Source organism: Poecilia reticulata, chromosome 7 (genome assembly GCF_904066995.2).
Source record: "Poecilia reticulata chromosome 7, P_reticulata-male-v2, whole genome shotgun sequence".
NCBI classification, from domain to species: Eukaryota; Metazoa; Chordata; class Actinopteri; order Cyprinodontiformes; family Poeciliidae; genus Poecilia; species Poecilia reticulata.
In genome coordinates, this window is record NC_088836.1 from 3,633,478 (window position 1) to 3,661,040 (window position 27,563).

The window sequence follows — 27,563 nt, forward strand, 5'->3', positions numbered from 1 at the left end:
GTAATAAATTGACTTCTTTGGGTTTATTTCGCTCCAAAGTTAATTTTCAATTTACTTAGATTGTGGACAGCTCCGAAATGCTGAAAAGCAGTATATCTGGCTGTTTTAAACTGGAATCAGGTCTAATTCTTATGTTTTAATAGAGTTGAAGCCAAAATCGCTTTATCTCAGCGAAAGAAGTAATAAATGGACATCATGAGTTTACAAAGCTCCACAGTTAAGTTCCTACTTAGTTAGATGTTGAACAGCTTCATAATGCTGAAAAGCAGTACATCTGGCTGTTTTAAACTGGAATCAGGTCTAATTCTTATGTTTCAATAGATTTGAAGCCAAAATCGCTTTATCTCAACGAAAGAAGTAATAAATGGACTTCTTTGGGTTTATTTCGCTCCAAAGTTAATTTTCAGTTTACTTAGATTGTGGACAGCTCCGAAATGCTGAAAAGCAGTATATCTGGCTGTTTTAAACTGGAATCAGGTCTAATTTTTATGTTCCAATAGTTGAAGCCAAAATCGCTTTATCTCAGCGAAAGAAGTAATAAATGGACTTCTTGAGTTTACGAAGCTCCACAGTTAAGTTCCTATTTAGTTAGATGTTGAACAGCTTCAAAATGCTGAAAAGCAGTATATCTGGCTGTTTTAAACTGGAATCAGGTCTAATTCTTATGTTTTAATAGAGTTGAAGCCAAAATCGCTTTATCTCAGCGAAAGAAGTAATAAATGGACATCATGAGTTTACGACGCTCCACAGTTTAGTTCCTATTTAGTTAGATGTTGAACAGCTTCAGAATGCTGAAAAGCAGTATATCTGGCTGTTTTAAACTGGAATCAGGTCTAATTCTTATGTTTTAATAGAGTTGAAGCCAAAATTGCTTTATCTCAACGAAAGAAGTAATAAATTGACTTCTTTGGGTTTATTTCGCTCCAAAGTTAATTTTCAATTTACTTAGATTGTGGACAGCTCCGAAATGCTGAAAAGCAGTATATCTGGCTGTTTTAAACTGGAATCAGGTCTAATTCTTATGTTTTAATAGAGTTGAAGCCAAAATCGCTTTATCTCAGCGAAAGAAGTAATAAATGGATTTCTTGAGTTTACGAAGCTCCACAGTTAAGTTCCTATTTAGTTAGATGTTGAACAGCTTCAAAATGCTGAAAAGCAGTACATCTAGCAGTGTTAAACTTGAATCAGGTCTAATTCTTATGTTTTAATAGAATTGAAGCCAAAATCGCTTTATCTCAGCGAAAGAAGTAATAAATGGACATCATGAGTTTATTTCGCTCCAAAGTTAATTTTCAATTTACTTAGATTGTGGACAGCTCCGAAATGCTGAAAAGCAGTATATCTGGCTGTTTTAAACTGGAATCAGGTCTAATTTTTATGTTTCAATTGTCTGTTACTACCCAATAGTAAGTCCCGCCTACTCCTCACAACTTCTTTGGACTCACTACTGCCCAGTTCTCTGTCTAACAGGTCCGGAAAACCCCCAGAAACTCGGGTCTTACCCTAGCGATAGTTTGTGGAGAATTATCTGTTTAAACTGGGGTCGGAAAGGACTCGTCTAGCTCTGACTACCTTCAATCCAGAAGTTATGACCCTTTACAGTTGAGGAGCAATCCGCTGAGTAGCCCTCACAGCGACATAACCCCTACAACCACTCCTGTTAACGGTAGCTCCTCTCCTCAAATAACGGCACTTGTTAACGGCTAGATTAAATTTAGTGACCAAGATTTAAGTCCCAGGGTCATTATTTTAACACTCACCAGAGGAAAACACAAAGCCACCCTGTCTCTAGCATCATGTATGTTAACTTTACCACACTTAGGAGAACCAATAATAATTATAACTGACACAATTAAACTCACTGTTCACACTTCTCATTAGAATTTTTAGGATTACAATTTTATTAAGCAAGCTTTAGCAGGGGCATATAACAACAGATTAATTTCCAAGAGTTATAAAAGAAGCAAAATATAATGAAATCAACTAGGATCAATCACCTCCTTTCCTTGTTCTCATTCCTAACCTGTTTCACTAAATTCACTGAGCGAGGCTTTTGGGGGAAGCTGGCCAACTCATACCCGTTGATTCTTGGTTTCGGCAGCTGTGATCTTTAGGTGTCCTTGGTCTGAGTCTTTGTCCAGCCGGAGCAAAAGTCCTCTTTACTGAAGAGAAGCGGAGAGAAGACTCACGCTTTCCATTAAACGTGTAGACTCTTTGTCTTTGAAAGACCTCCGTCCCTTTCCCAAGTCAGCTGCTCCGGGGTTGAGAGCGTTGAATGTAGGCAGAGGATTCGGTCGGATCCAGAACCAGGGGTGTTGGCCGGTGGAGCTCGTCCCTTTTAGGCAGCGTGAAGTCGTGGAGTAGATTCCCTTGGTCCCTCGGCGTAATCCTCTGCTGGTCTTTAGACAGCTTCCTCTGATGCCTCCTCCTTCTGCGCTGCGGACGAAGAACCCCCTTTCTGCCCAGCACAACGGTATTTATGCACTGTGTTTTCATGGAACCCGCCTATCGCATTACGTCGTCTCCTGATGTCATGCGAGGCAGGGCTTGCCTATGGAAAAGTACCGGACTTTCCCAACACCTATGACTCACCGGCCATCTGGTTCCAATCTCGCCCCACCCCCGCCTCTCACTCAGTGAGGAGAATTTCTGCTTTTCTCCTTTCCTCAGTCTTCACAATTTTAGTAATATATGGTAACCATACATAGTTATGTTAATTATTGTTAACTCCACAATATAACCTTCAATCTTCCACAATGTAGTAGATTTAACTGATTTAAGCATACAGAGCATACATTATTATAACATTCATTTGATTAAAAGTACAGAGTATATGTTTTTAATCATACATCACAGACATTGCTTCATTGGCATGAGTATCATCACCTTATAATCACTTAACATTTATAATCATCTTTTAATCATTAATTAGGGTATACTGTTATTTCCCAGGCCTTTATTCCATTTTTCTGCGTATACCTGGACAGATCTCACACCCATACCAGATTCCTCGACACAATAGATTTGAAGCCAAAATCGCTTTATCTCAACGAAAGAAGTAATAAATGGACTTCTTTGGGTTTATTTCGCTCCAAAGTTAATTTTCAGTTTACTTAGATTGTGGACAGCTCCGAAATGCTGAAAAGCAGTATATCTGGCAGTGTTAAACTTGAATCAGGTCTAATTCTTATGTTTTAATAGAATTGAAGCCAAAATCGCTTTATCTCAGCGAAAGAAGTAATAAATGGACATCATGAGTTTACGAAGCTCCACAGTTAAGTTCCTATTTAGTTAGATGTTGAACAACTTCATAATGCTGAAAAGCAGTACATCTGGCTGTTTTAAACTGGAATCAGGTCTAATTCTTATGTTTCAATAGATTTGAAGCCAAAATTGCTTTATCTCAACGAAAGAAGTAATAAATGGACTTCTTTGGGTTTATTTCGCTCCAAAGTTAATTTTCAGTTTACTTATATTGTGGACAGCTCCGAAATGCTGAAAAGCAGTATATCTGGCTGTTTTAAACTGGAATCAGGTCTAATTTTTATGTTCCAATAGTTGAAGCCAAAATCGCTTTATCTCAGCGAAAGAAGTAATAAAGACATCTTGGGTTTATTACGCTCCACAGTTAAGTTCCAATTTAGTTAGATGTTGAACAGCTTCAAAATGCTGAAAAGCAGTACATCTGGCAGTGTTAAACTTGAATCAGGTCTAATTCTTATGTTTTAATAGAATTGAAGCCAAAATCGCTTTATCTCAGCAAAAGAAGTAATAAATGGACATCATGAGTTTATTTCGCTCCAATGTTAATTTTCAGTTTACTTATATTGTGGACAGCTCCGAAATGCTGAAAAGCAGTATATCTGGCTGTTTTAAACTGGAATCAGGTCTAATTTTTATGTTCCAATAGTTGAAGCCAAAATCGCTTTATCTCAGCGAAAGAAGTAATAAATGGACTTCTTGAGTTTACGAAGCTCCACAGTTAAGTTCCTATTTAGTTAGATGTTGAACAGCTTCAAAATGCTGAAAAGCAGTACATCTGGCTGTTTTAAACTGGAATCAGGTCTAATTCTTATGTTTTAATAGAGTTGAAGCCAAAATCGCTTTATCTCAGCGAAAGAAGTAATAAATGGACTTCTTGAGTTTACGAAGCTCCACAGTTAAGTTCCTATTTAGTTAGATGTTGAACAGCTTCAGAATGCAGAAAAGCAGTATATCTGGCTGTTTTAAACTGGAATCAGGTCTAATTCTTATGTTTTAATAGAGTTGAAGCCAAAATTGCTTTATCTCAACGAAAGAAGTAATAAATTGACTTCTTTGGGTTTATTTCGCTCCAAAGTTAATTTTCAATTTACTTAGATTGTGGACAGCTCCGAAATGCTGAAAAGCAGTATATCTGGCTGTTTTAAACTGGAATCAGGTCTAATTCTTATGTTTTAATAGAGTTGAAGCCAAAATCGCTTTATCTCAGCGAAAGAAGTAATAAAGACATCTTGGGTTTATTACGCTCCACAGTTAAGTTCCAATTTAGTTAGATGTTGAACAGCTTCAAAATGCTGAAAAGCAGTACATCTGGCAGTGTTAAACTTGAATCAGGTCTAATTCTTATGTTTTAATAGAATTGAAGCCAAAATCGCTTTATCTCAGCAAAAGAAGTAATAAATGGACATCATGAGTTTATTTCGCTCCAATGTTAATTTTCAATTTACTTAGATTGTGGACAGCTCCGAAATGCTGAAAAGCAGTATATCTGGCTGTTTTAAACTGGAATCAGGTCTAATTCTTATGTTTTAATAGAGTTGAAGCCAAAATCGCTTTATCTCAGCGAAAGAAGTAATAAATGGACTTCTTGAGTTTACGAAGCTCCACTCTTAAGTTCCTATTTAGTTAGATGTTGAACAACTTCATAATGCTGAAAAGCAGTACATCTGGCTGTTTTAAACTGGAATCAGGTCTAATTCTTATGTTTCAATAGATTTGAAGCCAAAATCGCTTTATCTCAACGAAAGAAGTAATAAATGGACTTCTTTGGGTTTATTTCGCTCCAAAGTTAATTTTCAGTTTACTTAGATTGTGGACAGCTCCGAAATGCTGAAAAGCAGTATATCTGGCTGTTTTAAACTGGAATCAGGTCTAATTTTTATGTTCCAATAGTTGAAGCCAAAATCGCTTTATCTCAGCGAAAGAAGTAATAAATGGACTTCTTGAGTTTACGAAGCTCCACAGTTAAGTTCCTATTTAGTTAGATGTTGAACAGCTTCAAAATGCTGAAAAGCAGTACATCTGGCTGTTTTAAACAGGAATCAGGTCTAATTCTTATGTTTTAATAGATTTGAAGCCAAAATCGCTTTATCTCAGCGAAATAAGTAATAAATGGACTTATCTGGTTTACGAAGCTCCACATTCAATTTTCAGTTTAGTTAGATTTTGGACAGCTCCGAAATGCTACCTTCGACTAAACGCCCCCCAAAGGCATCCCAGCGCCCCCCTTTTGTAAAAATGTCCACCAGCGCCCCTGGCGTCCTCTGAACGCCCCCTGAGGGGTGGTACCGCCCACGTTGAGAACCGTTACTCTACAGTCTCTTTCTAACATTTACTTCTTTACCTTTGAGTAATTTCTTGGACAGCTACTTTTTAGTTTTACTTGAGTAAAAATATATTGAAGTAGTGCTACTTTAACCTCAGAGGAATTTTTTGGATAATCAATGTGTAATTTTAAGGCTCTAACATTCTTCCAGACAAAAATAAATTGTAGCTTGTATAAGTAAGATTGTAAGGACAAAAAATTGGAAGGGAATGAGGTGGAGTAAGGCTCTATTGGTGATGGCAGTTGTTCCCCTTTTGTCCTGATATTTTGGCAGTAGTGAGCTTTATTCATCAGTAATCTGGCAGGAAGGTGGGAAAGTGTAGAGAATAAAATCATTAACTTCTGGCTTGTTGTATTCTCTTGTCCTCGCGGACTCAATGATGCCATGTGTGGGAATAAAAGCCACACAGTCAACGCTCCACGTCATACATTTTCACAGTTTATTCTAACATTTAAAAGTATAAAATCACATTGACAACACAGACACTTCAAACACACTAAAACAAACATTCATTTACCTAAGACAAATAGAAAAGAAAGAAAGAAAGAAAGAAAGAAAGAAAGAAAGAAAGAAAGAAAGAAAGAAAGAAGGAAAGAGCAAAGACATCTTTGGAGAATTGCAAAAGCAAATCTGATTTGTTCCTCCTGTGTAGAAACTTTTATAGCAAAGGCGTATTCTTCTCTTTAATTTATTCAAATAAGGCGTATCTTTGCTCATCCAACCAGGAGCTGTCTCTGACCCTCTTTAAAGTTAGAAACTCCCTACAATTTGTTTCCAAGATCAAACGCCAGTTGTCACCATTATCTAAACAAAGTGGAAGCAGAGCTTCTCCTGAACTCCTGCTGTTTTATGGCTTTTCACAGATCAGTGTGAAGCTGGAACTTCTCCTGATTCTTTCCCACACAGACAAAGGGCAGTTCAAAAAATCTTAGCAAACAATCTACTGTAACTACAGGTAACTTCTATTACCTGTAGTTACAGGTAACATAAGTTACCTGTAAGGTTACAGGTAACCTTAGGCAGGTTACCTGTAACTGTAGGGCAGAATAAGTTATTAATCCAACAATAATAATTAGGCTATTTCAATCAAGACATGTTGTTAATGACTAGGATAGATTACAAATTAGATTATGTGTTTTACAGATACCAATCAATCAATCCTCTTTATTTAGACACAATTATGGTCCATAAACAGACAGAACAAGAAAAATAAAATATATATAATATATAATTTCGGCAGCGCCACATCGAGATCTGTAACCTCTGTATGCAATGCGTGTGCTCCCCGCATGCTAGGATTGAAATACGTGTGGCGTCACGTGATACAGCATGGGAAGATCTGTGGTCCCTTCTTGCTGAATTACTGTTAAATAAAGCCCACCAGCCACAAAAACAGTTCCTTAAAAATCTTCCTCTGGCATAAACCTTACATTTAGATAATGAAAATGGAGCATAAATAAAGATTTAAGAATATGAATATTTGATTTGCAGCAGCAGTGTTAAGCCTTTTTAGAGACAGAGGAGACATTCAGCAGCCAACCTGCCTGGAGACAGTGAGCCAAGCTGCTGCACAGATTTATTATTAAACAGGGAGGTTATTGTAGCTTCACAGAAGCCATGTGTGCTATATGAGGTCTGGGCATTGCTTTAAAATGCTGCTTACTCCTGGCGATGGAATAGTAAAAACTCTGTAATACTCAGTAATTGGCACAAAGCTCCACAGCATCCTCCAGTCAGAACTCAGAGAAGTGGTAGAAAGCACTCAAATACAGATGAATGTTTATTAGTACGTTGCAAAAACATTCACCTTAAAGAATCCAACACTTTTTCCTGTTCTAACTGAATATGTCAATGTATTTTTTAGGGGTTCAATTAGACACAAGTAGGACACTGTGAAGTGAAAGGAAATGAAAGATAATAGAAATCTGTTAAAGTTTTCATCCCCATTTACTCTCATAGCACAAAAACAGCAGCCAAAAACACGAGGGCTGCACAGTGGTGCAGTTGGTAGAGCTGTTGCCTTGAACAAGAAGGTTCTGGTTCAATTCCCGCCCCCGGTCTTTCTGCATGGAGTTTGCATGTTCTCCCTGTGCATGGTGGGTTCTCTCCGGGTTCTCCTGCTTCCTCACACAGTCTAAAAACATGACTGTCAGGTTAATTGGTCTCTAAATTGTCCCTTGGTGTGTGTGCATGGTTGTTTGTCCTGTGTGTCTCCGTGTTGCCCTGCGACAGACTGGTGACCTGTCCAGGGTGAAACCGCCTCTCACCCAGAACGTTAGCTGGAGAGGCACCAATAACCCTCCTGACCCCGCTAGGGACAATGGTGTTAGAAAATGGATGGATGGATTACCTTAAAGGGGCAGTAATATGTATTTTCCAGGGACTTGGTGCTATTTTATAGCACAATAGAGTAATAAAAATGTTGGATATAAAATACATTTGAAATTGAGCCTCTGTCTCTTTGAGAAGCTCCTTCACTTTAGCTATAACAGCAGATTTGATCTGTTTTTATCTTTTTCATGAAATAATTACATTGAATTTACACAACAGAATGCTAATAATAGTTTTGATTTTTTTTGTCATTATGTTGAAAACTTGGTTTTTTATATCAGTTCCAACCATCTTCTTTTTGTAAAAGTTTAAGTGAAATAGTGGTTCTTTAATTATGGCTACACATTTCCTATTATAGATATTTATCAGAAATTATTTGCTCTTTTTTTCTAAAGCGCATGTGGCTCTGAAGTGTTTTTGTAAGTAAATTGAGGGTAAAAATGGCTCTTTGGGTTGTAAAGGTTGCAGACCCTGTGCCTAGATGCACAATTTCTATGCTAAAACATGGCAGTGGCAGCATCATGCTGTGAGGATGCTGAATACAGTTGCATTCCACAATTATTGAAGTTTTTAAACCCAAGTATTCTTTTCTTTCCAGAATTCCAGAATTTTATTAACTTTGTTGTTGTGATGTCACAAAATGTGGGGCAAATGTTCAGCTGTGGTGTCAGAACCAAAAAAACTAAACAGGTCATTCATGACAACTAAAAATGTATTTTAACAACATTGTTAAATTTCCATAAGCCATCCACAATAAACAATAACTAATAAAAGAACTCTGCTGCCAGCTAAAAGTCATGATGTTGGTAGCAAATCATCCAGAAGGAATCCTTTAAAAAACAAGAAAAAAGAAGAAGAAACAAGGCAGAGAAGTGACAATAAGCAGTGAATATGAGTTAATTAGAGGCCAGCGGCGCCTCCCTCTGTCTGTGTAGTTAGAACTCTGTCATCTTCTTGTGTGTGTCTGCCTTCTTGTGCTCCCTCTGGATGGACAGCTCTTGTGCTTTCTGCTGGGCCAGCAGGCGGCGGGAAGCTGACAGCTTCTCCTCCAGCTGCTTCACTCTGGATGAATCCCTTTGCACAAACACAAACAACAAATAGATGTGAAGGCGGATGGGGGAGATCGCAAGTCAGGTTGGTTTTAGCAGCACTGTTTCCTCACATGATTTTCCCACCTTAGTTACAGTTCACACTGTTCCCACAGTACTGTGGGAACAGTGGGGGATATGAATTTATTACTTCTACTTGTTTCAAAACTTATTCTGATATATAATGGAACATTTTTTCCCCTTCCCAAACAATTGGAAAATAATAAGATGGCATATTAGGGCCATTACACATAGGGAAAAAAGAGGAGTGAATTTCCAACAAAAAACTCAAAAATGGTGAGATTAATTTCAGAGGTTTTCAAGATAAATACCCTGAGAACTTTAATCTTGAAAAGTCAAAATTTGACAGAAAAGGATTTAAAAAATTGAAACTTTTCACTTTTGAAATTCCTGAAAGTTTTTTTTCTAGAAAATTTCTGAATTTAATCAAAAAAAAATGTTCTGATTAAATTCTTTTTCTATCAAATTCAGAAGCATAAATCTGAAATAGGGCAGGGTTCTTATGTTTCCAGATTTTACAGAAGCAGTTAGTGACTATGTTCAGTACTGACCTGCCCGTCTGTCTGCTAAGGGACTCGCTCAGTTTCTGGATCTCCCTCTCTGTCTGGGCCACCCTCTCTGCGGCTTGGAAGAGCTTCACATTCAGGCTCCTCTTGGTGCTTTTCCCGGCCCTGTAAGCCTCCACCCCGGTTGCTCCTGCCGCCCCAGCAGCAGCGGCAGCAGGATCTGAGCTCTTATCTCCCAGCTTGTGGTTTAAAAAATCAAAGACAGTACGGCGCCCTCCGGTGGAGACTTTCGGCTTTCTGCGGCGCTTCGGCCGGCTGGTTTGGACGCCATCTTGAGCAGCCCTGTTGTGGGTAAGCCTCTGTGTCAGCTCGGCACATTCATCCAGAGACTTTCCCTTGGGCAGGATCACAGCCATCACCGGCTCCACCCGACCCTCCTGGAGCTTCCCTAGGCCTGGGGAGGCAAAAGAAGCTTTCAAATATTTGGTTCTGTATGTGTGTGTGGTTTTTTGTTTTAGTTTTTTTTTTTACAAAATCAGCACAATTTTGAAATAATTAAATAATCTGTTAATATTTTTATTATTATTTCAACTTTTCTATATGAAGTTGATCAGAGATTCTAGTAACTTCTAGTTTTGTAAGGTAAGGTAAGGTAATTTTATTTACATAGCACATTTTCAGCAACAAGGCAATTCAAAGCGCTTTACATGAGTTAAAAGGAAATACAAACAAAATAACAAATCAAAGGAAAGAAAAAAGAGGAAAGAAAACTAATCTAATATTGTCTTAAGTCAAGGCTGCTCAAACTTTTTGAGACCAAGACCTACTTTTTCTCTCACCAGCCGCCTGAGATCTACCTCATGACACAAAGACATAAAAATCGCAAATTAAACTCTATTGACTTATTTTATATGCGAATATACATCAGTTATAGCAGAAATAATAAAGTGAAAGAAAACCTAATGCAGTTTTTTCCTCAGTGAGATTCTGACACTGGGAGCAGGTTACTGGTTTCTGGTCTCTGGTTACTGGTTTCTCAGTCAGAAGCTGGTTTCAAACCTGATGCCAGCAGGTATCAGTCAGTCATGGTGGATCTGAACTTTGGTTTGATGACCTCGATATGAGAAACTACAGACTGATAGGAGGAACCAAAGAGCCCAGTAAAGGTAAAGGCAAATCTTCTGAAGTCGGGATATAATTAATTTAATTTCGCATAATTATTGCGGTAGAATTTCTTAAAACTTAATGAAATATATTTGTCCTATATATAGGACAAATATATAGGAGCATTCGTTTGTGACGTATGCTCACAAACGAACGAGGTAATTAGTCTAATTTTGTCGTTTATTGAATGTTCAGAAACTACAGCAGGTGTAATGAGCCACAGCAAAGGTAAAAAAAGGTAAAATAACCTGAACAGGTGATCAACTCTAAGCCACTCCTATCTTTTTACTCTCCCTCCTCTCTCTCTCTCTCTCTCTCTCCTCTCTCTCTCTCTCTGAGTGAATGGCGGAGTGAATAGAGACGGGAGTGTCAGCGTGAGTGGATCTTCGAGTCTTTTTTCAACCTTTTTCTGCAAGGTGTTTCGAACACTTTTTCTTTATACAGTTACTCGATCTTTAAGTTAGTTTGGTTGTTCCAGACTGGTCCGGTAGCTTGTAGCTACCGGTTTGGTTTGGCGTTTGTTTGGCATCAGGCCGGTTGTGGAGGGCGGTGCCGAGTTTGAAAAGTTGACACGCCGTCATGCTGTCAAACTCATACCAACAGTGAATTGTTCAGTAGAGGAGGCAGCTTTAGCTGTTGGAGGAGCGGTAGGTTGCGATAATGTGAAATCTGCTTCCCGTATGAATGGAGTGATTGTGATCTTTCTTGATAGTACATCTAAAGTGAATGAGTTGGTTGAAAGGGGCGTTGTCATTCAGGACACTTTCACACCGGTTCTCCCGCTGGTTAGTCCAGCTAAAAAGATCATCATCTCAAATGCACCCCCGTTTATTAAAAACGATCTCCTTGTTAAGGAGTTGTCACGGTATGGACAGCTAGTTTCACCCATAAAGATGGTTTCTTTAGGTTGTAAATCGGTGCTTCTTAAGCATGTCGTGTGTCACAGAAGGCAGGTATTTATGATCCTTAAGGAAACAGCTAATGACCTTAATGTGTCCTTTAATTTCAAAGTAGATGGTTTTAATTATATGGTTTTTGCCTCTTCAGAGACCATGAAATGTTTTGGTTGTGGTGCAGAAGGTCATATAATTCGATCATGCCCAGACAAACTCAAGAAAACACAGTTGGTGAGGGTTGGTGATGGTGGCGGTTCCGCTGAAGCGGACCACGGTGCCGCCGAAGCGGACCGCGGTGCCGCCCGGGCGGCCTGGGGCGCCGCCGGGTCGGGCCCCACGGCCGCTGGTGGTCTCACGGTAGTCGGTGCGGATCTTGATGCTACTGGAGCCGGGGATCTTGGTGACCCTTCTGTTGTAACTGTAGAGGAACAGCCTGATGTGCGATCCTCTGTACGTTGTGATCGCTTTAATGAAGTTGATACCACTGATGGTGAGACGATACATGATCAATCTATCAATAGTTTTGATGCAGTTTCAGAGGAGAAAAGATCTGGTGAAATTTTGTGTGAAAACCTTTGTGAAGATGAAAGCATGCTTGATGACGATTTGCTGAAACTGTCTCAGAAAAGGAAAAGTACTGAACCTGCTAGCAGCAGCACTAAAGCTCTCAGACCTAAGAGAACAAACAAAGCAGAAGAGAGCATTCTAGAGTCTGATAGTAGCTTTTCTTTGAGCCAAGATCAGCAGAATCTGTATCCTCCTGCTGAAATTAAGAAATTTTTGCAAAGAACTAAAGGACTCAGGATTAAAGTAGAAGAATACTTTCCAGACTTAAAATTGTTTGTTGAATCCTCTCGCGTTTTAACAAAGAAAACTGGACATTTTGTTGATGACGTGTTAACAGATCAGGAAATATATCGCTTAAAGAAACTGATTTTGAAAGTCAGAGCCCAAGCACTCACTGCTGATGAAGATGAGGACATTTAGAGAAATATTTTACATGTCTCTGTGTCTTTTCTTTTGTTTTCTCATTTCAATGTGTGACTTTAAAATAGGCACATTAAATCTAAATGGTGCCAGGAATGAAGAAAAGAGGGCTGAGTTTTTTAGACTTATGGCTCTAAAGAACATTGATATAATGTTGATTCAAGAGACACACAGCACTGCTGATAATGAGAGCGATTGGAAGAAGGAATGTGGAGGGGAGGTCTTTTTTAGCCACAAGTCCAGTTGTTGTGGTGGTGTGGGGATTGTGTTTTCTAAGAATTTTTTGCCTGTTTCTTGTGAAGCAGAAGACTTAATTGAAGGCCACTTATTAAAAGTTAAAGCCAAATATAAAAATGTGAATATAGTTTTTCTTAATGTGTATGCGCCAACTAAAGAGGTTGATAGAATGGTTTTATTGAATACTTTAGGTGACATTGTAAGTGACTGTAGTGATCATGATTATTTGTTTTTGTGTGGAGATTTTAATTGCACTGAGAATCTGTTACTTGATAGGAACCACCTAGAACCTCATGCTGAATCCTCTCGGAAGGCTCAGGCAACTGACTGCGACCTCTGACCTTTCGGATGTGTGGAGAGATTTCAACAGGAATCAGAGACAATATACATGGAGTCATTCTAAAGATAATCTTTTATCCTTGGCAAGATTGGATCGTATATATGCTTTTAAACATCATTTGAATATATTTAAAAATTGTCAAATAATTCCTGTTGGTTTTTCTGATCACTGTCTGGTTTGTTGCTCTGTGTTTATTAAAAATGTCCGTATTCAGAGTGTCTATTGGCATTTTAATACAGCTCTTTTGAATGATGCAGCTTTTAAAAAGGCTTTTGAATATTTCTGGGTCAGTCATAAACAATCTAAATCAGATTTTTCTTGTGTCCAACAGTAGTGGGATTATGGTAAATGTCAAATCAAGCAGTTGTGTCAACAGTTCACTCGCAATGTCACTAAAGACATAACCAGATCTATGAGGGACTTGGAGACTCAGATAGTAGAGCTGCAGGGTTTGGCAGCCTCTACAGGAAATCAAGGGTTTTTAACTTCCCTCAAAGATAAAAAGGTCGTTCTGGCCAACCTGTTGGGCACAGCAGCCAAAGGAGCCTTGGTCAGATCACGTTTCCTGAGTGTATCGGAGATGGATGCCCCGTCTCACTTTTTCTTTGAACTAGAAAAAAAGAATGGACAAAGGAAGATTGTTCATTCCTTAAAGACTGACTGTGGTTCTACTATCTCAGGTTCTTCTGAGATCAGGAAGTTTGCTGTCAGTTTTTATACAGACCTTTTCAAGAGCGAACATTTGGAGAATCCAGATGTGAGCGATGGTTTCTACGAAGGACTTCCTCAGGTGGATGCTGAAGCCAATCGGAAGCTGGAGGCTCAACTCACGCTGCAGGAACTGCATACTGCCTTGATGAGCCTAAAGAGTGGTAGATCCCCTGGCATGGACGGTCTTCCTGTTGACTTCTACAAGTCCTTCTGGTCTGTGATTGGAGAAGACTTGTTGGAGGTGATCACAGATAGCCTGCAGAGAGGTTGGCTGCCTCTGAGCTGCAGACGGGCAGTCGTTACCCTGCTTCCAAAGAAAGGAGACTTACAGGATCTAAGGAACTGGCGACCAGTCTCTTTGCTCTGCACGGATTACAAGATCTTTTCCAAAGTCCTGGCTACCAGACTTAGAGAAGTGATGTCGTCAGTCATTCACGGGGACCAGACGTACTGTGTGCCTGGCAGGCTGATAAGTGATAACGTCACTTTAATCAGAGATGTTTTGGAAATCTCCAGCTCATTGGGCACAGATATTGGTCTGATTTCCATAGATCAAGAAAAAGCTTTTGACCGGGTTGAACACCAATATTTGTGGCAAACTTTAACTGCTTTTGGTTTCAGCCCTGGCTTCATAGCTATGATCCAGGTTTTGTATCGCGACATTGCGAGTGTACTTAAAATAAATGGAGGCTTAAGCGCTCCATTCAATGTTTTAAGAGGAGTGAGGCAAGGCTGTTCTTTGTCAGGGATGCTTTATTCCTTGGCATTTGAACCTTTGCTTCATAAGTTGAGGAGAGATTTGTGTGGTGTTTCTATTCCTGGGTGTAGTGTCTCCTTAAAGTTGTCAGCTTATGCTGATGATCTGATCGTTTTTGTAAACGAGCAGGAAGATATTGATGTTTTAGTCAACACTGTTTCTCTTTTTGGCTGCATTTCTTCTGCTAAAATAAACTGGAGAAAGAGTGAGGCTATAACTGTTGGATGTCGGCTGGGGGATCAACTCAGTCTGCCTGGAGACCTAGTGTGGAGAAAAGGTGGGCTCAAATATTTAGGCGTCTTTTTAGGTAATGAAACTTTTGTGCAAAAAAATTGGGAAAATGTTTTAGATACTGTTAAGGGTCGACTTTTGAAATGGAAGTGGATTTTACCTAAAATGTCATATAGAGGACGAGTTCTTGTTGTTAATAATTTAGTTTCTTCCGCCATGTGGCACCGGTTGATGTGTGTTGATCCTCCAGTTTCTCTTTTATCAAATGTTCAAAGGGTTCTGGTGGATTTTTTTTGGGACAAACTTCATTGGATTCCTCAAAGTATTCTCTTTCTGCCGAGAGAGGAAGGTGGACAAGGCCTGGTCCATCTGGCCAGCAGAGGTGCTGCTTTTCGTTTTCAGTTCATTCAGAGACTGCTCACAGGACCCACAGACCTGGTGTGGAGAAGAATATCGTGCTGCATTCTTCAGAAATTTGGTGGCATGGGTCTGGATTTGCCTCTCTTTCTGATGGACTCCAGCAAACTGAACTCTTCTCTTCTTCCAAGTTTTTATAAGAGTGTTTTTTCTGTGTGGACTTTGCTGAGGAAGGAGAGGCAGCAGCAGGCTGAGTCTCTATACTGGCTGCTCCAGGAACTGGTTCTGTTCAGGAGTTTGTTGGATTGTCCTGTTTGGGGAGCAACAACCTGGTCCAGACTGCTCCACACTGCAAAAGTGTATTGCCTTGGGAGGGTGGTAGAGATGACTGGACCTCAACTGGATGATCCTGTGAAACTCGCTGCTTGTTTGGGGACAAAATCTGTTAGAGTTGTTGGTCAGCTTTTGAGCTACTGGAAACACAAGTTAAGTGAACATCAATGCTCCCTTTTGACTGATTATTATGAAGGTACTGCGCTACCGAATCACCTGGACCCGTTTCCATCCATCAGACTGTTTCCTGGGATCAAGAACTGCTCTGGTCCTTTACTGGATTCGGTGGTCAGTAAAGGAATCTCCCTAGAAGGAGCTTCTGGGAAAATGATCTATAGACTGATTGTAAAAACTCTTAATCAAAACAAACTGAATGGACGCAGTGACACAGTATGGAGATCTCATCTCTCCTTAACACCTGAAATGAAGCTTGAATGGAAATGGCTGTATAAGCCTCCTCTAATGAAAAAACATGCAGACTTACAATGGAGAATCCTTCATGGTATTGTAGCTGTTAATTCATTTGTTTCTGTTATTAATTCTGCTGTAAAAGAAAATTGTCCATTTTGTGAACAGAGGGAAACAGTGTTTCATTGTTTTTCTGACTGTATTCGTCTGTCAGCTCTTTTTGTGCTTTTGGGAACTATTTTCAACAGTTATGGTGAAGTTTTCACTAAACAGGGTTTTATTTGTGGTGTTAAATTTACACGCCAAAGGAAGAATAAATGTAAGCTGATAAACTTTTTGTTAGGACAGGCAAAAATGCCTGTCCTAAAAGCCTTATAAATTGGATCAATGATTTTGCAGATGAAGCCCATCTCTATATGTTTGCATTGATGAATCTTTTCTTTCTGGGATTCCAGCTGCACGCTGGAACGTTCCCCTCAGGTCTACGGAAAAACCTTGAATCAATTCACACACGTCTTAAAAAGTAGAACTTCAATGAGCTGCTACATTTTTACTACAAGTTAATTCAAGCAAATTATGCTCAATTGATATTAATTTTGGAAAAAAAGTATATATGTAATAATGCTGTCAGTGTTCTGACATGTTCAGATTTATAGAACAGAAATACATATATTTCAATTAATGAAGTCCGATTAATGAATCTTCTGGTTTTAAGGTGTTAGTCTTTCTCACCTTTTCCAAACTCGTAGCCCATTTTGAGCATTAGCTTGGATCCAATGCCTCTGGTATGAGCCTCCCAGCCCCCGAAGTTAGCACTGCTCACTGCTTCAGATGATTCCGTGGCAGAGTCGAGAACTGCCACGGAATAACAGAAAAGGAAAGATTATAACAAACATTGGCGGGTTCAATTTAAATAGTATATTTGATCTACATGTTATTGGCTTTTCTAAACCTTTTGCATATCCCACTGCATCTGCATCTCCAGTGTCGTCTGCATCAGAGTCGGAGGAGAGCGGGTCGTCTTCCCTGAGGGGCGGGATGACCCCGTCGGCCTCGACGACGGCGTCTTTCATCAGCGGCGAGTCGAACTTTACAGTGAAGAAACCACTGTCAATTTCTGACAGGGGAGAAAACATTACAAGTCATTGAAATAACATGGTTTATGTGATACGTAACTTTTATAAAACATTTATTTTTCACATATTGTTCAAACTGAACCCTCCTGACCCCATTAAAGGACAAAGGTGTACAGATAATGGATGGATGGATTGTTCAAACTGTTACGGTCCTGATAGTAGAATTTGAGACGGATAATCTGTGAAAAGAATCACTCTTCTTTGGCTCCTCCTAGTGGTTAAACTGCCTTCAGCAGAAAGATGGTCCTGGTCAGAAACAACCAATCAGAGCCAGGAGGCGGGACTTAGAAGTATCAATCACACTCACACCCTGTGTTGCCAGACTGAGCTTCTGTTGAACATGTTCGGCTGGAAAAAACAACTCCGGAGCGGGTTGTTAAAATTTGGGCTGCTTCTAAAAACATTTGGCAAGTTTTTAGAAAAATTCTATCAAAATTTTTGTGGTTGTGTGGTAGAAAAGCACAAAACCTATGTATTATAATAAAATGCCACATTATTGCATTCATTTCATTAGTCCATTTATTTTAGGGCAAATAAAATAAACGTGACATCATCACTAGTTAATCGTCACTGTTTAATCAAGGGTCACTGTGTAGAAATATTGAAAAACACAAATCCCAGTGCACAAAGCGACACAAAGGAGTCCAAAAGTCAAGTGTTTTTTTTTTTAAATTATGTATCAACAGCTCAGAATTACCTTTTATCCTGGCCGGGTACCAGATACCGTCCTCATGTCGAGCCAAGCAGGCAGAACCTTCTTCAAGGTTACTGAGGTTGCAGTCTAAGAAGTCCCGGAGCTCGGACACGTACACCACCTCTCCATGGGAAAACCTTCATCAGAAAACACCGGAGAAATGGAGGTTATAGAAAAACTAATCCACTGAGGCTCCTGGTCAAACTCATATTTAGGGAGCAGGGTGGAAAGGGGACGGAGAGTCAGACAGCATTTATCTACAGGCAGATTGAAGTAATCTTGTTATAATTCTTTTTATTATCCTTTCAGAAATGCCCATCTCATCAGATGAAAATCAGCTTAAATCCAATTTGTCCAGGGATGTGAATAATTTTGGTCTGAATTTTATGATAATCAAATATCCATCCATCCATCCATCCATCCATCCATCCATCCATCCATCCATCCATCCATCCATCCATCCATCCATCCATCCATCCATCCATCCATCCATCCATCCATCCATCCATCCATCCATCCATCCATCCATCCATCCATCCATCCATCCATCCATCCATCCATCCATCTATCTTCCGCTTATCCGGGGTCGGGTTGCGGGGGCAGCAGCTTCAGAAGGGATTGACTTTAGTTTCATCGGCACCAATGAATTGGTGCCGAAACTTTAGCTGGAAGAAGTGGCTGGAGAAGCCTCCGGGGGAATCCCAAGGCATTCCCAGGCCAGCTGAGAGACATAGTCCCTCCAGCGTGTCCTGGGTCTTCCCCGAGGCCTCCTCCCGGTGAGACGTGCCCGGAACACCTCACCAGGGAGGCGTCCAGGAGGCATCCTGACCAGATGCCTGAGCCTCAACTAGCTCCTCTCAACGTGGAGGAGCAGCGGCTCTACTCTGAGTCCCTCCCGGATGACCGAGCTTCTCACCCTATCTCTAAGGGAGAAACCCATTTCGGCCGCTTGTATCAATGATCTCGTTCATGACCCAAAGCTCATGACCATAGATGAGGGTGGGAACGTAGATCGACCGATAAATCGAGAGCTTCGCTTTTTGGCTCAGGTCTCTCTTCACCACGACGGACCGGTACAGCGCCCACTTCACGGCAGACCCTGCCCCAATCCGCCTGTTGATCTCCCGCTCACTTCTTCCCACATTCGTGAACAAGACCCCCAGATACTTAAACTCCTCCACTTGAGGCAGGAAGGCCCCCTTGACCCGGAGAAGGCACTCTACCCTTTTCCGGCTCAAGACCATGGCCTCGGATTTGGAGGCACTGAGCCTCATCCCGGCCGGTTCACTCTCGGCTGCGAACCGCTCCATTAGAGCTGCAGATCACGATCTGATGAAGCCAACAGGACCACATCATCCGCAAAAAGCAGAGATGCGATCCTAAGGCCACCAAAACGGATCCCCTCAACACCTCGGCTGCACCTAGAAATTCTGTCCATAAAAGTAATAAACAGAATCGGTGACAAAGGGCAGCCTAGGCGGAGTCCAACTCTCACCGGAAACGAGCCCGACTTACTGCCGGCAATGCGGACCAGACTCTGACACCGGTCATACAGGGACCTGACAGCCCATATCAAAGGGCCCAGTACCCCATACTGCCGGAGTACCCCCCACAGGGCCTCCCGAGGGACACGGTCGAACGCCTTCTCCAAGTCCACAAAACACATGTAGACTGGTTGGGCAAACTCCCATGCACCCTCCAGGACCCTGCTGAGGGTGTAGAGCTGGTCCAGTGTTCCACGACCAGGACAAAAACCACACTGCTCTTCCTGAATCCGAGGTTTGATCTGACAGACCCTCATCTCCAGGACCCCTGAATAGACCTTACCAGGGAGGCTTAAGAGTGTGGCCCTCCTGTAATTGGAACACACCCTCCAGTCTCCCTTTTTGAACAGGGGGACCACCACCCCAGTCTGCCAATCCAGGGGAACTGCCCCCGATGTCCATGCGATATTGCAGAGTCGCGTGAGCCAACACAACCCTAAAACATCCAGAGCCTTAAGGAACTCCGGGCGGATCTCATCCACCCCCTGGCCCTGCCACCGAGGAGCTTTTTGACCACCTCGGCGACCTCGTCCCCAGAGACTGGAGAGCCCAACCCAGAGTCCCCAGGCTCAGCTTCCTCAACAGAAGGCATGTTGGTGGGATTGAGGAGGTCTTCGAAGTATTCCGCCCACCGGCCCACAACGTCCCGAGTTGAGGTCAGCAGCGCACCATCCCCGCTATAAACAGTGTTGGTGCTGCACTGCTTCCCCCTCCTGAGACGCCAGATGGTGGACCAGAATCAAATATTTTTGGTCTAATCTTGTTCCATAGGCTTGTGGTAAATTAATAGGGCTGAATAGTTTGATAGCGTATTATGGCCATTTTAGATAGAAAAAAAGGGAGTAATTTGTGGCCAAAACATTCAGAATTTTTTAGATAAATCTGAATTGAAAATAAATAAATAAAACATGGAAATTTCCAGTATGAAAAGCTTAGAATTTGCTAGAAAAGAATCAGCAATTTTGAGATTAATCTTGGAAATTTTCTAGAAAAAACTTGAAAATTTCTGAGTTTCAGATGTCCAGTTTTATTCAGAATGGGAGAATGAACAAAATTAGTTCACATAAAATTAACTTTAAAACGGGTTAGTAAAGGTTTTACCTGCAATTCTCCTGAAAGCGACATTTGTCCTCCAGGTGGTAGGGACACGGCTTCATGGATTTCTGGGTGGGGTGGACGAAAAGCACTCGGACCTGAGCCTGCTCTCCATCCGGTGGCTCTGCCCCGACCACCATGGCGTTGTGGTACTCCAGCGTCCCCCAGGATGTCCTGTAGGGGGCTCTCACCTTGGTACCACTAAGCGCGTCCTCTCCCTCCTCGTCTTCCTCCTCTTCTCTGTCTCCCTCTCTGCCTTCCTCGTCCTTCTCTCTGGAGTCGGAGCCGTTGCCTGAACATTCTCCCAGTTCCGAGTAAAAAGCGGCGAACTCTGCGCTCAGGCTCTCGTCGGCCCTGCTGGTGTCGGCCGCTGCCTCGCAGGTGTTCCCGTGTGGCTCGTTACTGTCCTCCAACCTGGCCAGCAGCCGGCTCTTTTTGACAGACACCAGACTGGCCTCTGTGAGTTCTATCAGCTGGCAGAGGTCCTCCTTCAGTTTGAGCAGGTCCGGCTGCTGGCTAGGGTCCAGGCCTGTGGACAGGGCCATCTCCACCTGCTGCAGCTGAGCGCCGTAGGCGGCGATGGCAGTCTCCAGGGTCGCTTCATCCATGCCGACAGCTTGGCACCGGGACGGACAGGAGAGGTCAGCATCAAACTGCGCTGACTGCAGAACAGGATGGAGGTGTAGAGATTATTTAGACAGGATCACGAGAAAGATGCAGGGTGGGGATTTGTCGTATTGTTTATCATGTATCGGGAACATTTCTTATACGAATTTTGATTTGTCTTGACATTTACAAACATTTAGAAACAAAACTGACATTACTGGAAATATTATTTTTACTGTTTTCTCAACTGTTCCCCAAATATAAGTAAATTTGACAAAATGATTCTAGTTACTGTGTGAAGTTTAGTGGCACAGAATCACTTGTTTAAGTGGCATCCTGAAGAAGACCGTTTAAAATTGAAGCTTTTTCGATAGCAGTATTTGTGGAGCTATGACTGCTATATCCTTAAAAAAAGATGTAATAAATAGTTTTTCATTTGTATTGTTATCACAACAGTGTAACAAAAATATTGTGATAATAAGTCCATATTGCCTGCCCTCCCATGGATGGATGGACAGATGGACGGATTAAACACTTTTATCCACTTCATTTCTTCTAAAACCTTCAGATGGTTGGAGCATCTTATGATCAGATCTTTATTATGTTCACAATGAGACACAAAGGGAATAAAGTCTGGAAGAAGAAATATTTTTTCCATTTTCCCTTTTTAACCAAACCTCAAACAAATTCCACAATTTTGGTTTATAACATTATAAAAGGTGTGTACATCTTCACATCTTTTTGGTGTGAAGATGTACATCAAAAAGGTGTAGGCTATGTCTTCCAGATTTACAACTTTTCACCGTCAGTAAAAAAGACACAAAGGGGTCTGGTTAGTCTCATGTAAGAGACATGCTTTGTGTTCTGACTGTGTGAATAAAATAAGCTCACTTATTGTGCCGTAAAGGAAGCTGCAGTCAAATGTTTTTACTGTTGTAGACTAGAGACTGAAACCAATTGAGATATTGTTTTAGCTGCTAGCCGTGTTTCCGGTTAGACTGGATCAATACTAGCTACAAAGCACATGTATTAATTTATTACCTCAGTAAGTGGTCGGCTTCTCTGTCATAAGTGCTGGCTCCGGTAAAAGTAACAGCAACATGGTGGTTGTTTTAAGAAACACCAGCCAGGCAAAAAAAGCTCTAGACAGGACAGACCGGGGTCAGCTTAGGAAAAATGAGCAAAGGCTGGACTTCCGTTCAAACTGCTATTCTTTCACAATAAAACAATGCCTTCTTGTTCCCTAGACAGTTACAGCCGCTGGAAAAGTAAAAATTGAGCTAATTGCTTTTAAACAGTTGGCACATAGACCTGTTCTATTTCAGATGTGAGATTTATTATTAAAACTCTTTCATTTTAAATAAAATAAAACTAGCGGTCATTAGGTAAGAGGCAGAGTACATCCTGAACTAGGACAAAACAGATAAACACAGGACAAACAGTCAAACATACACGCACTACAGACAAATTAAGATGAGTCCTGGTTTTGGACTTTTTGGAGAGAACCCATGCAAACAGAAAGAGAAGGAGGTCAGGTCAGGATTAGAGCTCAGAAATATTTGCTGAAAAACAACAGCATTACCAATTACAGTTGAGTCGGAATAAAAATATTGATTGGGTCTGAACTGGACCTGTTTATCTTGGAAAGTGCCTTTAGAAGACGTTTGTTTTAAATTAGCTTCTTGTTTACATTTGTTGTGGAGGTACAAGTGAGCAGTTTCATCAATATCTAATTGTGAATTTGTATTTTATCAATAAACTAACCTGCAAAGAACTCCAAACTGAATGGGTCAATCAAGCAGTGTAGTCCAAATATTAAATACATGGGTAACTGGACTAGGCCTCCTCTGCAGTAGTGAATTAGCTGCCTAAATAGGGGGATCAGAATTAGCCTAAGAAATACATTTAGGAAAACTTCTTTATTTTGGGGTGTAATTTGCATGAGGGTAACATTGGAGTAGATGGAGCGTCCGTCCAGGGAGACAAGTTTTGTTCAATGGATGGCTGGTTGGAAATGAGTTATTTTATTCTCAAATCTAAATGAAACCATAAGGTAAATCAAGGATCAGAAATCTGTTTTTAAATCAATGTTTTAAATATAATTCTAATGTAAAAATATATACTGCATACATTTTTCTATTATATTCTGTTGTAGTAGATTGTAACATAGACGTAATAAAGAGTTAGTAAAGATATTTTTCTTTATTATATCTATGTTTGTACTGGAAAGTCTTACTCTGATAGGACCGGAAATCTTCACTTACCGTCACAAATGTGCGTCACTGACGCAGAATTACGACGGAAAGTTAATCGGGTACAGCGGTAACTTCGTCCGCTCGAGATGTTTATTTCTTTATTTTTTTTTAAATAAAGTAGTTTAGTTTTCTCAGTGACGTCTCAACGGCAAGGCCTTACAGCTGCTGGAATGAAGGTAGGCTGTTATTTTCCACTGTGTCTCTTTAGTATTGAAGCTGTTAGCCTAGTTTAAACACTGAGGTGCGACATCACGTTTTACTAACACTATTTTACTAGCATATTTAAAGCGTTTATTTTGATACTAAATCATGCAATAAAAGAATATAACCAAATTTACTAAGTCTTTTTCTGTTTAAAGCCAGTTAAGATTTAAGAGCAGAGAAATATAAGATGATGCACTCATTACCATCAGCATCAATGCCTGTAATCTCAGTAGGTAAAGAGGATGGATGTCATTTGTCCCTACGGCGGCATGATGGGGCCATTACAGATTTTTAAAAAATCTAGAAATTTTTTAGACATTTTTAAGTTTGAGAAGTCAAGTTTGACTTTTGTAATTCTATTAATATGCTTGCTTTCTGCAAGCACAGTAAACACGCAGCGTGGTCGACTGAATAATTCCTCCATACCGTACAAGAAGACTATAAGACTATATAGCAAGACTATAACATCTGCTTCTAATACTATACCGTTATCAGAAGTTGAAAAATCAAAGTCAAGATTGTAAATTGTAGGAATAGAAATTCTGATTATTGAATGCCACCCGCAGAACTTGAACCAGTTACTTTAAAATATTTGGATTATTGGAATTAAATTAGAATTAAAGATGAGTAATTATCATATACATAGATCTGTCTATTACCATTGGACAGATGTCCAGATCCAACCCTTGAATGTCTGACTCTTTCTCTCAAGAAACATTGAAGTCATTCTCTCTTTATGAACTATATGGCTCAAATAAATGTGTTGCAGTCCTTCAATAGAACCAGCTTTCTCTTCTTCATCACTCCAACTGGCTTCTTCTTCCAAAACAGCAGATAAATCGCTCACAACTTCCTCCACTTCTGTGTATTCAACCTTTGGTTTGACTTACTCTCATTACATCACAAGATGACGCCAGCGTTTTGATGAAAACAGCACAAGGCACAAAGGAGTTTATAGTAGTTTCTGAGAATTATTTATTATTAAAAGCTTTTATGAAAGCACAGTAGTTCATCTTTTTAAATTATATATGTGATTTTATCATATCAGTGAGACTTTAACCTGAAGAACACATTCATTAAAGTGAACAGGTGTTAGAAGGTGTTACATCAGCTCCCTGTGCTTACAGAAGTGACCCTTGCTGTGATGCCTCCAGCCATGTCTCAGATTAATGATCCAAAGATTGCCTTCGCTTATCTGCGCCCAGCCTGCGTCCTGCTCACCAAAGAGCCCACTGTGACCAACGTGGAGTCACTGAGCGAGAAGTTGAAAGACATCCACGATGCCTCGCTGCAGCAGCTCCAAGAGTATGTCCTCTTCCCCTTGCGCTTTGTCCTCAGAATCCCGGGGCAGAAGAAGGAAAAGCTGGTGCAGATTGTGGCCGAGGCAGTGACCTACGTTCTGGAGAGGACTTGTGTCCGGAGCTGGGACACGCTGCGTGACGTCTTCTCTGAGCTCTGCGTCTGCCTCTGCTCCCCCATGAACCCAGGCCAACCCGCAGGTACATCAGAGGAGCTGAAATCTGCCGTGCTGCGGTGTCTGGATGCTCTGCTCCATGCCGCTTATGGCGACATAGTGTTCAGACTGTACGAACCCTCGATGCTGCCCGGACTGGGTGCTGCTGTGTCGCTGCTGTTGGCTTTAGGAGAAAAGGACAAATCCAGAGATATTCAGACGGCGGCCTTGAAGTGCCTCCAGTCTTTGATTCTGCATTGCGACTGCAACCAGGAGCATGTTGCTCCAGCGTGGGATGAGCGATGTTCTGTAGGCAGCACCATGGCTTCCTTCTTACCTGGGATCACTTCGGCTGCAGCGAGGATCATCACTGGAGATCTGAGGCAAGGCCATGCGGTTACTGTCAGGGCCATCAAGGTAAAAATACTTCAGTCTTCTTCAAAATAACATGAATCTCATCCATATTTTTAGCATGATAAGCTGCAGTTTTCTGCACACCACATGAGTTTGCATCAGTTAATTCAAACATATCTGTTAAAATGGATTTCTTTTCTTGAATTTAAGACAGATGAACATGAAATGTCAACAATGTTGTCAACAACAATGAAAGACACCAACAGTAACTGATGTGCAGCGCTTTGCAAAAGTATTGATCCCTGCTCAACCGTATTAGTGCAGAAACAATTAATCGAATGAATCGTGATTAATTTATTAGTGAAATAATCATCAACTAATTTAGTAATCGGTAGCTGCAGTATAAAGAGGAAAAAAAGATAATGAAAGATACATAAATTTTTCTTTTCAGATAAAAAAACCTTCTTTATTGTAAATCAGTTTTACCCAGAACTCCTGAAGCGACATAGATTCAAATTCTATAAAACATTCAGAGAATCTCTTTTCTGATCAGTTACATGTTGATGTTAAAAATGTTTTCTATCTGCAGATGCATTCTTTGCTACATATGACTAAGCATTCATTAAAAGAATGACATGTTATTGGATTTTAGGCAGTACAATGTTTAATTTATTATTTAAAAATTGGAACTGAACTATTGGTTCATTGTCTTTTGTATTTCTAATATTGTATAAAAAGCTGTAGGTGGCTCAATAAAAACCTGGAGAGGGTGTTCATTTTTGTCATTTCTTTAACCCCTTACAAATAGGGTGCAACCGACCCCACAACACGTAAAACTTGCATCGTTTGCCTCAGTCCTCGCACACACAAGGGTCAGAATAATCAAGGGTCAGAATAATCGATAGAATAAGTCAGTCCTAAAATAATGGTTAGTTACAGCCCTAAACATCATTCACATCATGTTGCAGTGCAAACCTCAATGCATTTTACTTCTTTTTCATGACATAGACTAACACAAAGTAGCGCTGCAGTTAACACTTATTTTAATCGATTATTCTGATGATTAAACAAGTAATTTTATATGTCCGTGTACTGTGTGCTGCTCTGTCACATAAAATCACTAGAATGTACAATGAAAATAGTAAAACAAACTGTGATAAGTTTAAGGGTCATGAGTACCGTTTACACCGTAGGAAAATAAAATGCCTGCTCTGGTTCAGGTGTGGTCCGGTTGTGTGGTTCTGGTCATGGAGGATGCCCAGCTGCAGCGCAGTGAGTCCTGCAGCACCATGTCCTCGGAGCTGGGGGGGATCGGCCAGCTGGTGGTACAGCGGACGGCGGACTGGGTGAAGGCGACGGCGGGGAAGCTGTATGTGCTGCTGAGAAGAATCATCTCCTGCTGCTCCACCCACCAGCACTGGAGGGTGAGGCTGGAGACGGTGGAGCTGGCCGACCGTCTGCTGGCAGCGTGCGGTCAGTCGCTGAAAGAGTGCCTGGGTCCACTGCTGGAAGCTCTGGTGGGAGTGATCAATGACAAAGACCCCAGAGTCAGACAGAGGTTTGTTGTTGTTTTTTTACTGAGTGTAAAAAGATTGAGAATGGCCCGACTGGAGCTTGATGCCTTCTTGTTCAGGTGCGAGGTTGCTCTGAGAGACGTATCCCAGAGGAGTCAAAGCGCCACTAGCAGTAAGAACCTGACTGACGTCCTGTCTGAGAACCTCCACTCGTTAGCCACCTCCCTCCCCCGGCTGATGAGGACTGGCGACGACCAGAAGAAGCTGTTTGTCCTCAACGTGTTCCTTGGTTACCTGAAAGTCCTGGGACCACTTCTCTCTGTGGTGCTAAACTCTGCTGCACATCTGGACAGGATCTCTAAAGCGTTAATGCAGGTAACAATGTGGTTTAATATTTTGATACTCTTCAGAATTGAACTTATAAAGACGTAATATGTGGAAGTGGTGCATGGGGGAAGTCTTGGGTTCGGTTCCCAAACCCTAAGACCTTCAGCGAACATCTACCTCTTTCTCTCCCATTTTCTAATTGGTCAGACCAAGTCATTGTTTTGCAAGTCACAAATTAGTCCTAAGTCTTTCCACTCCAGTCCTGGGTGTCCCCGCATTCTTAAAATGTCTTAAATTTATGTACTTAAAATGAAGGCCTTAAAATAAATAAGACAAAATGTAAATTATCTTTAAATATGCTAATCACAGGTCTTAAATCTAGTTGTGGTAGGACTATTAATTAATATTCCACATTAAACTTTTCAA

At 40.9% G+C, this 27,563-nt stretch overlaps 2 protein-coding genes across 3 annotated transcripts in view; one reads left to right on the top strand and one right to left on the bottom strand.

Annotated features, from left to right (window-relative positions):
• Window positions 1-7,383: 7,383 nt before the first annotated feature.
• Window positions 7,384-22,230, bottom strand: zgpat (zinc finger, CCCH-type with G patch domain). Its single transcript, XM_008413139.3, has 7 exons — window positions 22,072-22,230; window positions 20,431-21,086; window positions 17,789-17,922; window positions 16,908-17,072; window positions 16,688-16,810; window positions 9,580-9,988; window positions 7,384-8,993 (listed from the first exon to the last, which is right to left on the bottom strand). Exons 2-7 carry the CDS (start codon window positions 21,030-21,032, stop codon window positions 8,855-8,857), a joined length of 1,572 nt encoding a protein of 523 aa, XP_008411361.2. The 5' UTR covers window positions 21,033-21,086; window positions 22,072-22,230; the 3' UTR covers window positions 7,384-8,854.
• Window positions 22,231-23,297: 1,067 nt separating this feature from the next.
• The window catches only part of tti1 (TELO2 interacting protein 1), a 37,534-nt gene continuing 33,268 nt past the window's right edge, over window positions 23,298-27,563 (top strand). For both annotated transcript variants that reach the window (XM_008413140.3, XM_008413142.3), the window contains exons 1-4: window positions 23,298-23,461; window positions 24,617-25,359; window positions 26,517-26,854; window positions 26,930-27,185. In XM_008413140.3, coding sequence (XP_008411362.1) covers window positions 24,634-25,359; window positions 26,517-26,854; window positions 26,930-27,185 — 1,320 coding nt within the window. In that variant the 5' untranslated portion in view covers window positions 23,298-23,461; window positions 24,617-24,633. The remainder of the gene's footprint in view (window positions 23,462-24,616; window positions 25,360-26,516; window positions 26,855-26,929; window positions 27,186-27,563) is intronic.